At 41.1% G+C, this 12,822-nt stretch overlaps 1 protein-coding gene across 7 annotated transcripts in view; it reads right to left on the bottom strand.

Moving 5' to 3' along the window:
• mtmr4 (myotubularin related protein 4) overlaps positions 1-12,822 on the bottom strand; it is a 214,277-nt gene that overhangs the window by 157,834 nt on the left and 43,621 nt on the right. For 2 of the 7 annotated variants that reach the window (XM_068010250.1, XM_068010244.1), the window contains exon 1: positions 8,827-9,267. The exons of 3 other annotated variants lie outside the window; for them this stretch is intronic. In XM_068010250.1, coding sequence (XP_067866351.1) covers positions 8,827-8,913 — 87 coding nt within the window. In that variant the 5' untranslated portion in view covers positions 8,914-9,267. Of the gene's footprint in view, positions 1-8,826; positions 9,268-12,822 lie in introns of those variants that run through there. 2 more of the 7 variants (XM_068010245.1, XM_068010246.1) reach the window with 2 other exon arrangements.

Raw genomic sequence — 12,822 nt, forward strand, 5'->3', positions numbered from 1 at the left:
GCCCACTGTCAAAAGCCTTACTAAAATCTTTGCCTTCCACTGCACCTTCAGCCTTCTCCCATATCTGGATTCCTACTCCTGCTGCAGTAAGGATGCTGTATAAATAAGTTGATGTTAGCTTTGGCATATCGTTTTACCTTCCTTGACCTCTTAAAAGGTGTTAAAGCCTGCTGTAGTACACCTTGAACAGTGGCCTAGTACTTCACCTAAGTAGTCATTAAGTATGTGACATTGTGCAGTACTGCATCAAAAGCCCAGAACCGTCACAGTACCTCAAACAAGCTTATAAATTACAAATCAAAATCTCTAGCATCAACAGACCAACCTGTTTTCTTTCATCCTAGAGCACTACACTCAACTAACTGAGCCTCAAATGACAATGACATCTAAACTTCCCGACAGTCCGTGGTAACAGGAAAACTGATCCACCACTGTGAATTTGATCCCAGCTGTGGACATTTCTTTGCATTTTCCCAAAAAAAATATGGGTGAAGCGATTCTGGGGAAGGGAAGATGATAAAATGGAAAATTGTGGGGTTCTGAATCATGCATGAAGGATAACTCGTTGGGTAGCATGCCCCTCATCCATAAATTGTTCAACTGATCTGCTTCAGTCAGCACATCTTGCATGGCTATGAGGTGGATCTGCAGTTCACTGGCACTGCAACAAGATTTAAACATATTCAACAGTTTCCAAGCTAGAAGCAGTGTGCAGTTATCAGGTCCATATTTAAACATTTCCGACTCATCATGTTACAACCATGCATCATGGTTGCAATGTGACAATTAATTTCCACAATGCTTTGTTGCTTGTCCAGAACCCAATTTACCAAATATTTATCTTTTGTTAAAAGTAACCTGCTCAATCTAAACCTTTCTTTAAAACAAACTCAGACCACAGGTTTCTGCAAAGTACTGCTTATCTCTATGAGCACATCCTGTGCTGTTTAAATTTCAGCCCCAGTTAATTATAAATTGTAATCACTCTGCTTAGTTATAATTGAAAGCACCCAAAAGGCCTCCTTTGTGGGAACTGTGCAGGCTCGTACAATGGTGTAGAGAGAGGGAGTACCATAACCCCACGCTCCCAAACCCCTCCCCCCAAATCTCTGTACCACTGTCTGCATTGAGCCAATCCAGGATCGACTAAACAGTGAGATCAGCAGCAATAAGCTGGCATTACAACATGGTAGTGCATGTGTGTACACAAGTACAATCATTGTTTAATGAAATCATTACTCATTTAAAGAAAGGACACCCTGCAGAGTCTGGACCATTCCTGTGCAGAATTAACACATGCACCAAAACTTATCTGAAACATTCTGCCATGAACAGTGCCTCATATCTGCACATTATTACTTAGCCCATATCTCTGATAAATTGAATGGTAACTGCAAATTTTAAAACTTACCACATCTTGAGGAGTGCAGAGTTCTATTGAAATTCACAGCTCAAGACTGCAACCAAACAAGGTTTTACAGCCTTTTCTCTTTTTGTATTTCGTGCAATTCATGCCTCACAGGCCAGTTTACATTAACAGATTCCATATTGGCATTCATGTGACTTCACCTAACTGCCACCCTCTCCTATATAATGATGCCCATCAATAAGGGCTGAGAATGAACAGTCACTAACTAGCCTTAAACTAATATATTCTTAGCAAAACACAGGGAGAAACTGCACTTAAGCCAATACACTTCAAAGTGTAATGCCCTTAATTTATCTCCTCAAACTGCTCCCACCACAACAATGCCAAACCTGTAACCACTGGGAAGAGTTCTTCATCCTAATGTTACTCAATTTCATTTGTTCCTTAAAGACACAAACTAAATTTGGAAGAACACAATGTATAGTTTTACTTATGGTTGTCTTTTACAGCTCAAGGCCACATAACCCAAACATTTCACCAACCAATTGTTATCTTTCACTGAAATCTTGGTGACAATGTGGTTGTTCTTATTTTTTTTGTGAAATTCATTTCTTTCTAGGTCTAGAAACAGAATCTTTGTGTAAGCAATGGTTTTATAAAACTAAAACTCGAGATTCAATTTGACTCCAATAGTGCTAGCAATACCGCACTCCAATGTAAAGACTTCCACGGTTGAGACTTGCAATGCTACAAACAACAGACAAGCAGAAACATCACATTCCATATTAAACAATGACAAACAAACTCTACTATTCCCTCATGCCCTTATAAGCTCTATATCAGGAGGGTTTATCTGCTATTAGCATCATCCACTTTCTACTGTAATCTGAACTCAACAGCAGAATTCATTTTTATCTTATTTTCTAACTCACCTATCAAGATTAAGATTCTTCCACAATTTAAGTCAAGGAAATTCAACAGCAAGATTTCATGGTCTCTGAAACATGATTTCCAGCTGTCTATTAGGTTTCATGGTAGGGATGACAAACCCATTTCAGTTTAGCTGCAATTACTTTTCTTTTGGCAAATTGAGCAAACAGTGGAAAGGGCCAAGACCCATGGTGCATATCATTAAGTTAGAAATAAGTTGAAGAGGAGATGATGTAAATCAGGAAGTCCTGATCAAAAGATGGCAAACTTAAATTATGTAAAACCTGAAGAATGCAGAGGGATAAAAAGAAGAGTTAAGTAGTTCCACAGTTCAGACTTCAGAGATCCTGAGAAATGCATTAACTGGAAGACTACAATGAATCTTGATTTGAACACAGTGAAAATACAGGTAGGAATTGGACTGTATTGAACAGTTCATTTACAGCTTAGGAGAAACCAGAGAAGAAAGTTTTTGCTAACCATCATGTTTATTCTTCCAGTGAAGTTAAGGCTGTATTACTCAGGAGCAGTATTAAAGGAGCACCGAGTACCAAGACCAAGGAGTGAGATATGGGGTTTCCACCCAGAAAGGAAAAACAAAATAATCAAGCAGACAGTGTCTATTAGCTGATTCAACACACCATTTAGCTACTGACTACAACAATATTAATTTATGCCTGGGAGCATGTTTCCTCTCTATTCTATCATAACTAGGGGAAAAGTCAAAAAGAACAGCATTACTCAATATGACACAAGTCAACATCAAATTAGCAGTTTGTTAGATATAATTTCAGGATATGGGGAGAGTAAAATAACTTTTTGGTCATTGGACTATGTTATAAAAATTTTCATTACTATTTTCCATATTTCTTAAGACTTTATTTTCATCAGATTTTGGGTTATAACATGCAAATTGCAAAATCCTCGCTTCTGCATGGCAGGAATGCTTCGTGGATGCTCAACTCCCAAACAGATCTGATCAGTGAAGTCATTAGAGAGTCATTTGTGGCACAGGAGGCCATTTGTGAGCAGAGGATCAGTGGGCTTTATGGCCATTGATCCATCACAGCTACCACAGAGCTCGTTCTCACTCAAATTTCACACTTTCCTTGATAATGATCAGAATGGAGAACCTCAGCTGATTTCTTCTTTCCTAGCCCTGGGCTGATGAGGAATAAAATCCCTTTTCACTTTTGTGAATAAAGAGTTGTTCCAGTTCAATTTGCCCCTCAACAAACACCATCTAAACACCACTTCACTCATCTCACTGGGGTACGCATGGGACCTCACTGTGTAGAAATTAGCTTCCAAACTGTACTTTTAAAAATAATTATTAGCTGTGAAGCAATTTAGGACAACCTAAGGGTGTGAATGACACTAAGTGCAAGTTCTTCGTTAGCAGTCAATTCCTCGGTGTCAACATTCATTGAGTGTGGAAAGGCAATAAAAAAGCAAGGCAATTAGCATGGTCAGACCAATACAAAAACCGAGAGGAGGTTAATGAAGCTTAAATTTATACTGGTTACACAGCTCTTGTGCTTGACTGCTACTCAATTATCAGTTTGAGGCCTCTAGCTTTAGGGAGCAGCGCACAGCCAGCAAGTCTCCAGTTACACTGCAAACTGCCTCTGGCTGTGAATGTAATCCTGCCATGAGAGCTCTGAAGATTTGCGCTTAATGATAAATTTTGCAATGTAAAGCACAGAACATAAAGAAAAGATAGGAAACATAGTACTTCACAAGTAATGTCAAAATAACTAAGGAAAAAGTTAAAGAAAACAAAGCATTGAAGTAAATCCAATGCTCAACATGCCCCATCACTGCACAGCAGCAATCAGCAAAACTAATCTGAACTACTAAGACTGAAAAGTCATGCTCAAACTTTAAGTGTGCTGGCCAGACTGCACCTTGAGTTATGCATCTAGTTCAGGTCAGTGACACAAGGAAGTTGTTCAATCCTTGCAAGTGTATCTGGCACGAGCTAAGAGATTGATCCCAAGCATCAGAGTACTAAGTTAGGAGGAAAGACTGGAGAAACTCAGGCTTTTCACCCATTAAAGGAAGTCACTGAAAGAGGGCCTTATAGAGGTATAAGAAAGGAAAGGTATAAAAAGGTAAATCCAGAATGCTGCTTCAAGGGGTATGGGGAAAAGGCAGGTAGATAGAGTTAATTCACAGATCAGCCATGATCTCATTGAATAGCGGAACAGAACAGTCTCAAGGACTAAATTGTCCACTCATACCAATCTGTACTGCGGGACACAATTTCGAACCAGTTTGTAAAATATGAATTCAGGACTGAGGTCAGTAAATTCAGCATATGAATAGCGAACACATGAAATGAACTTTCGGGTAGTTAAGCCAAGACCATTACATTTATTAAGAAACAGTACATTTGTGTAATGGGGGACCATGGAGTCGTAATGGACGAATGATATAAAAGAGGCCTAATGACCTTTCTCACCTGCATCTACTCAGACAGCACCAGGGCAGGGTCACCCACCTTCTCAAAAAGAAATATTCTGCTTATGTTTATAAAGTGCCAGAAGCTCCAACAGACATGGCTTGACACAAGATTATACTCCACAAAGTATCAAGTCCATGCAGCATGAGGCAACCTCCCTGGTGGATCAGACACCACTACATTTCAGAATCAGATTGACACCTGTTAATTTTGTACTCTTCAATGCTAAATTGATACCATAACTGCACCCTTAAAGTGCTATGCTCAACTTGGGTCACTATACCTCAAAATGGACTACACGCTTTCAAGAGTGTGCAGAGAACAAAAATGATCTCAGTGTAAAAGAGACAAGCAATGAGTAAAGGTCAGAGAAGCTTAACGATTACATTTTAAAAGCAATTAATGAGGGACTTATCCAAGTATATGACATGTTCAATAAAATTGAGAAGGCAAACCCCAAGTATTGTTCTGTATTAAGTTAAGTTAGAACAGAGGATGTACAATTTTAAATTAGTAAATATCAGCTTTAGGTAGAATAGTAAGCAGCTGGTTTGCTTAGTGATATGGTTGGAAAAACACAATTAAGGTAGCAAAATCAAAGATATTAAAAGCATTCAAATGCAGTTGGATGCCTTGCTGGGAGGACGGAGTACTATTCAATGAAATTCAATGGTGTGGTTGGACTTTACTGGTCGAAATTTTATTCTTGCGTTTCTGTGTATGCTGAGTAGTGCTCTTATCCACTGACCTTCAAGAATTTGGATTTTTTTTCCCACATGGATAAATCAGATCAAGAATTCAGATCCCAGTCTCAAAGTACTTAAATTTGACACACTTAGCAAATCAGGACAACAGGACACAAGAATGAAGTGCTTAACATCAAGGAATGAAAAAGAATAACAGAATAATAAAATCATAGAATGATTACAGCACAGAAGATAGCCATTCGGCCCATCGTGCAAGCTCTATGCAAGAGCAACTCACCTAGTCCCACTCCTCTGCCTCCCCCCCCCCCCCCCCCCAATAGTCTTGCAAATTATTTCTCTTCAGATAATTATCCAGTTCTCTTTTGAAGGTCTCAATTGAACCTGCCTCCACCACACTTTCAGGTAGTGCATTCCAGATCCTAACCACGCTGTGTTAAAAAAATGTTTTCCTCCTGTTGCTTCTTTTGCCAATCACCTTAAATCGGCGTCTTCTGGTTCTGGATCCTTCAGCCATTCTATAGGAGGAGGCCCACTGTGGAGTGACAAAGACACTCCATATCACAAAACACAATCTCAAACTACTCCTCTGCATTGTTTATTTATTTTTTTTTAGTTTAGAGATACAGCACTGAAACAGGCCCTTCGGCCCGAGTCTGTGCCGACCAGCAACCACCCATTTATACTAATCCTACACTAATTCCATATTCCTACCACATTCCACCTGTCCCTATATTTCCCTACCACCTACCTATACTAGGGGCAATTTGTAATGGCCAATTTACCCATCAACCTGCAAGTCTTTTGGCATGTGGGAGGAAACCGGAGCACCCGGAGGAAACCCACGCAGACACAGGGAGAACTTGCAAACTCCACACAGGCAGTACCCAGAATTGAACCCAGGTCGCTGGAGCTGTGAGGCTGCGGTGCTAACCACTGCGCCGCCCCCTTGAACCTGCCTCCACCACACTCTCAGGCAGTGCATTCCAGATCCTAACCACGCTGTGTTTAAAAAAATGTTTTCCTCCTGTTGCTTCTTTTGCCAATCACATATTAAAAAGGAACCAAGCTTTTGGGGCACACTATCTAAAACTTTGGTGATTTCTGACTGTGACCCCTCTTGGGGGTTGTGCAATCAAAATCAGCAACAATTGGGACTGTAGCCCTGTACACTGCAAGGTCAAGCTGACAGGATTCTTGTAAATCACCTGGTCTTGTCATTGTCAAATGGTTAAACAGGGTGCAGAGTAATTTTGTCACTGACACTCTGGTGATACAAAAGATGATCAGCCACATGCTGGAAAATGGGATTAGAATAGGTAGGTGCTTGATGGCCTGCACAGACACGATGAGCTGAAGGGCCTGTTTCAGTGCTGTAAGACTCTATGACTCTAGCAGCACAGTTAATATTTCTAACACAACTAGTACCTTTGAAGATATCTGAAGCAAAGTTTCAGCGATTTCATTTGAATCACACGTCAGTTATTTCATGCCACAGACCATGCCCTTGTCAAATGTTCTGCCACCTGAGTGCTTGACAATTAATGATCAGCTGAACAAACTGTACCAGCAATACATGGACTCTGGCAGCTTAACAGCTCCATGATCCCTTTTTACTGCAAGCTTGCCAAGGCAGACTGAATGCTCCAGATCATTTTGTACTGTCAACTTTGTTACTCATACTACTTTAAAGAAAATTTCAAAAAGATTAAGTATCTTGCCAAATGTCAACTACTTGACTACATCACAGGATGAATAAAGCAAGATCACACAATCCAGTCCAATAAAATACAGGCAGTGTTCACTGATTACCAAATCCACATTATAGTTACAATCTATGGTGCCCAGATCTTGGGTCCACAAGGTCATCAGAAATCTGTCCCTCTAAAACCAGGCATACCACACTACAAGCAGTATCCTGGAAATTCAGAATTCTATATTTCTTTCTGTGGTCGTGGATCTCCCATGTTATTGTTTATAGGCCATATGGAGCATTTAACTGCTAACCTGACCTGTACCTTTCGATGCCGAACTAAGAAGTCCTTCTGGGGAATTCGTTGAAAATAAGCACAGAAAGTTAATTGCTGCTCTTTGTGAACTTCTGAGGTCAGAGGCAAATTGCTTATATGAGACAGAATACACACATTTTATATATATGCATGTTTAAAGTATATTTTTGTGCCAATACCAATAGAGTGTTCACCTTGCACTTAAATTAGGGTCAGCTCATCACAGTGGGGAACTCCCTTTATTTGTAAATTGGGGTTCACACTAACAGGGATTTGCATATGACAATAGTTTGGCAAAGCTGTGGTGCTCTTCTGTTTAATAACTTGCTCGTACTATAGCCGTTATCAATCCAACTCCAGTACCAGTTGGAAACAAACTGAGCATTTTTTAGATTTATTGCAGCATTTGGACCAAATATTTCCAATCCATGTTCGCTTTTCTGCCGGTTTGCTGACTGCCGAACTGACGGAAAATGATCATGGCACAAGATCATTTGTGCAAAACAAAATAATCATTTAACACGTTGATCTTTTTTTTTCTTTATTTCCAAAATATACTTTATTCATAAAAATCTGTAAAAATTACATTGCCAAACAGTTTCCAAACAGCACCAAAAAATACAAACATTGCAAGGGAGATCAGTTTCCTTCAATACTGTCATGAGTTTCTTCCCAACCCTTCTGTTTCACAACTGTCATGTCAATTACAGTTTTACATTTACAGCAATTGAGAATATTAACGATACAGTTCGAGGGGTTTCCCATTGATCCAGCCCCTCAGTCCAGCTTGGTGGGGGAACCTTACACTGTGGTCTTTCCCCATTGAGCCTTTGCTGCGGCTGCCCCAAGCTTTAGTGCGTCCCTCAGCACGTAGTCCTGGACCTTGGAATGTGCCAGTCTGCAACATTAACACGTTGATCTGTCCCTTTTCCATGTTATGCTTTGAAATGAAACAGAAGCACGGTGTGGCCACCAGGAGGACCTCCTGTATGTACCGACATCTAACATTTAAGTCAGTATCTCCCATACATCCAAATCCGTGAAAGAAATATTCTTCAAAGTTTTAGTATAACTTGGCGACAGAAGTGAATCTATTCTGCCTGAACCATTTATATCGATCATAAATCTTCGGGTGTATGCTGAGATAAATATCCCATGCAATCGGACAAATATGAAACGACCAGAAATGCTTGCTTTGCTTTCACTTCCCTGAGTGCTCCGCACGACCAACTGTAGGAATTGCAAAGCACTCGCGGACTAAGATCCTGCAACAACTATGCAATGTAGATATGCACTTTACATTTACACACTATGCAAAGTAATGTAGCACTCATTAGCTTTTTTACTCACCGAACAACTGGTTTCAGTGTAATGGCTGAAGTTTAATCCGCTCACAATGTTACTCTCAAGCGTTTTTACTGCATATGCCCAACCCATAGAAGCGGACAGGCGCAGCTTGCAATCGCAGGACGTGTCAGCTCCCTGATTACAGTACAACGTGTTCCATATGTACAGGCAGAACGTGAGAGACGTTGCCAACTCACAACCTCAACGGGAATGTGTTGACGAATTGGGAACACGGGACAGCCCAACTCAACACCACCGTGCTGTACTAACAAAGATACAACTGACTCCCAAACAGCGGAGAGTGGAGAAGCACTTTAAGTATCAGGATGTAGGAACAATTTATTGGATATTTTGGTTGGTTCTATAAACTCAACTTTTCAAGTTCATGCACTCCGCAACTTTAAGGCGCCGCCCACCCCTACGGCTGATAGTCTCGAACAAGATGCAGCTTCTGATTGATGTTTTCATGACCAATGTTCTTTCTGAGCAGTTTAATTGGCTGGATAGCGAGGGAGACCTCGCCCACTCACAATCCATGCCCGAGGAACCGAGCAGCACGTACTCAATGGTCCAAGAGGGGAAGGACGTGGCCTGCGCAATCTCATGTCCACCGCAGGCGTTTGCACATTGAACAGCAAACTGCTCAGTGCTTAAACACAACCACCTCCTTCCCAAGTACAGCTCCTTCTACATAAATCGCCGAGCTATACTACAAAAGTTTAATGTTCGATGAAAGCAATCCCATGGACATCCCAATCATGGAAATTATATTGTTACATCCTTCTTCCAGTTCTGAAGAAAAGTAATCGACGTGAAACATTAACTGTTTCTCCACAAATTCTGCCAGCATCTGCAATATTTTGCTTTTGTATTAGAAATTGCATATATAGCAGCTTTGCAATTGCAGCCATGAGTTTCACATCCTTTTATCTGTCAAATATCTATTCATTATTAAAGTGCCTAACTCAATAACCACCTGTGCCAAAGCAGTTCATGCCCTAATACCAACTTGAATCTATACCTTTACTTTCTACTGCACAATTCACATATTCCTGATAGCATAACTTGACACTTTTTGAGGTATCCTTTTATAATCTCACACAGATAAAAGGGAGGTGTGTCACATCCACTTACCAGCAACAAAACAGATCAAAGAGATGAGTGAAACGTGAGCGAGCACCATGGGAGTACTAATTATGAAAAGGTTTAAAAAACAAAGTACTGGAAATACTCAGCAGGTCTGGCAGCATCTGTGGAGAGAAGCAGTTACCATTTCAGGTCCGTGACAAATGTAATACGTTTTAAGCAAGTGGGGGATGGGGGAGAACAAAAGGGAATGTGTGTGATAGGGCAGGAGAGATTAAATGACAAAGATGTCAAGTGTGGTGAAAGACAAAGCATTATTCCAGAGAGAGTGTAAATGACAGAATAATGAACAGCTCTGTCCAAAAGCACAAACATGAAAAGCCAATTTTAAAGCAGGCAGATGGTTAATAAAATCATGTTGTAAAATTATTGAACTCAGTGTTGAATCCTGAAGGCTCTACAGTGTTTAATTGGAAGATGAGGTGCTATTCCTCGAGCTTGCGTTGATGTTCACTGAAACACTGCAGCAGGCCAAGGACCAAAATGTGGGCATGGGAGCAGGGTGGTGAATTGAAATGGCAAGCATCCAGAAGCTCGGGGTCATGCTTGCAGACTAAGCGCAGGTGTTCCGCAAAGCAGTCACCCAACCTGCGTTTGATCTCCCCAATGTAGAGGAGACCACATTGTGAGCAGCGAATACAGTATACTGTTATGACAGTGCTTCCATTTGTTTGGGCTTTCGTTTTTGTAGAGATTGTTTTTGGTTTCACTTTGGAGAGTTGGGGGTGTGGAGTGTTAAAAAAAAAGTTAGAGAAAACTTGCCAAGGGAGCAAAGCTACAACTCGGCTTGTTCCATCGCTTTGAAAAGCCTGCCAGCTTTTCGATCTCTTTAAGAAGCCCTGAGAAGCAAGCGTAAGAAACAGACTGTAAGAAACAGACTGAAACTGTTGCCGCATTTCTCCTGAAAGGCCTGCCAAACTGATCCTCAATACCGCCTGATAAGAGCTGTTCTAGGAAGATCCCAGTGACAGCTGTCTACATGTAATTGGGAGGCCAGGCAAAAATGGACAACTGACATCTTTCCATATCTTTTTTTTTCTTTAAGAATTAGCAAGTATTTAGCAAAAATACTCTTTTTTGTAACAAACCTCTGCAGAGAGAATTTCTGTATTTTTTCCAGAGTGTGAGGGCTAATTTAAAAAGGGACTTTCATATCTCAATCTGTGTTAATGATTTGCCTCGTTACTAGGTAAGTCTTGTTTCGATAATAAATGGATAATTTTGTTGTTTATTAAAGAAAGCTGGTTGGTGTATTTTATTCTGGGATAAAGAACAGAGTCTATGATTGACCGTATCAGTAAAAAAAAACAGGTTTCTTGTGCGTTAGAATAAAGTTTACACTACGGGAATGTCTTTGTTAGTTGCTATGACCTTTCTGGGGATAGAGGATGTATCCCTGAGTGATGAGAAACTTAACCAAGGTTAGACTAAAGGATTTGGCAGACCTGTTGGCATTAGAGTTAAAACCAGGAGCTAAGAAAGCAGACATAATTGAAGTAATAGCAAAGCATTTGGAATTGGAAGGCAGCGGCAAGCCAGAAGGTAGTACAGTTGAATTAGCTAAAATTCAGTTACACATGAGGATCCTGAACTTGACAAAGAAAAAGAAAAAAGCAATAGAATTGGAAAAAGTTGAGCTTGGACAGGAAAGAGAATTGATCATGAAAAAACTTGAAATTGACAGACAGGAAAGAGAAAGAGAGAAACCAGCGATGGAGACAGAGAAGTCGAGGAAGGGAAAGGAAGTGTCCATCTCTGGGGGTAGGCTGTCCACTAATATTCATAATAAGCCCACAGACTCCCACGGCTACCTTGACTACACTTCCTCACACCCTGTTTCCTGTAAGGATTCCATTCTATTCTCCCAGTTTCTCAGTCTCCGACGCATCTGTTCTGATGATGCAACCTTCCACAACAGCGCTTCCGATATGTCTTTCTTTTTCCTTAACCGAAGATTCCTCTCCATTGAGGTTGACAGGGTCCTCAACTGTGTCCAACCCATTTCCCGCATTTCTGCCCTCGCCCCTCTTCCCCTCCCTCCCAGAGCCATGATCGGGTTCCCCTTGTACTCACTTTCCACCCCACCAGCCTCCAAATCCAAAGGATCATCCTCCGCCATTTCCATCACCTCCAGCTGATGCCACCACCAAACGCATCTTTCCCTCCCCTCCCGTCAGCATTCCGAAGGGATCATTCCCTCCACGACACCCTGGCCCACTCCATCACCCCCAACACCTCGTCCCCTTCCCATAGCACTTCCCATGCAACGGCAGGTGAAATACCTACCCTTTTACCTCCTCTCTCCTCACTATCCCAGGCCCTAAACACTCATTCCAGGTGAAGCAGCAATTTACTTGTACTTCTTTCAATTTAGTATACCGTATTTGCTGCTCACAATGCGGTCTCCTCTACATTAGGGAGACCAAACGCAGATTAGATGCCCACTTTGCGGACCACCTCCGCTCAGTTCGCAAGCGTGACCCCTAGCTTCTGGTTGCATACCATTTCAATTCATCATCCTGCTCCGATGCCCACATTTCAGTCCTTAGCCTTCTGCAGTGTTCCAGTGAACATAAATGCAAATCGAGGTACAGCACCTCATTTTCCAATTAGGCAGTCTACAGCCTTCGGGACTCAACATTGAGTTCAATAATTTCAGAGCATGACTGACCATTTTTTTATTATTTTACCACCATGTGCCTGTCTTAAAATTGTTTTTTCATGTTTGTGCTTTTGGACAGAGCTGTTCATTATTCTGTCACTTACACTCTCTCTGGAATAATGCTTTGTCTTTCACCACACAATTAACACTCTCTTTGCCTTTGTCCCATGACATCTTTGTCATTTAATCTC

The sequence above is a fragment of the Heterodontus francisci genome, chromosome 30 (genome assembly GCF_036365525.1).
Source record: "Heterodontus francisci isolate sHetFra1 chromosome 30, sHetFra1.hap1, whole genome shotgun sequence".
Classification (NCBI taxonomy): Eukaryota; Metazoa; Chordata; class Chondrichthyes; order Heterodontiformes; family Heterodontidae; genus Heterodontus; species Heterodontus francisci.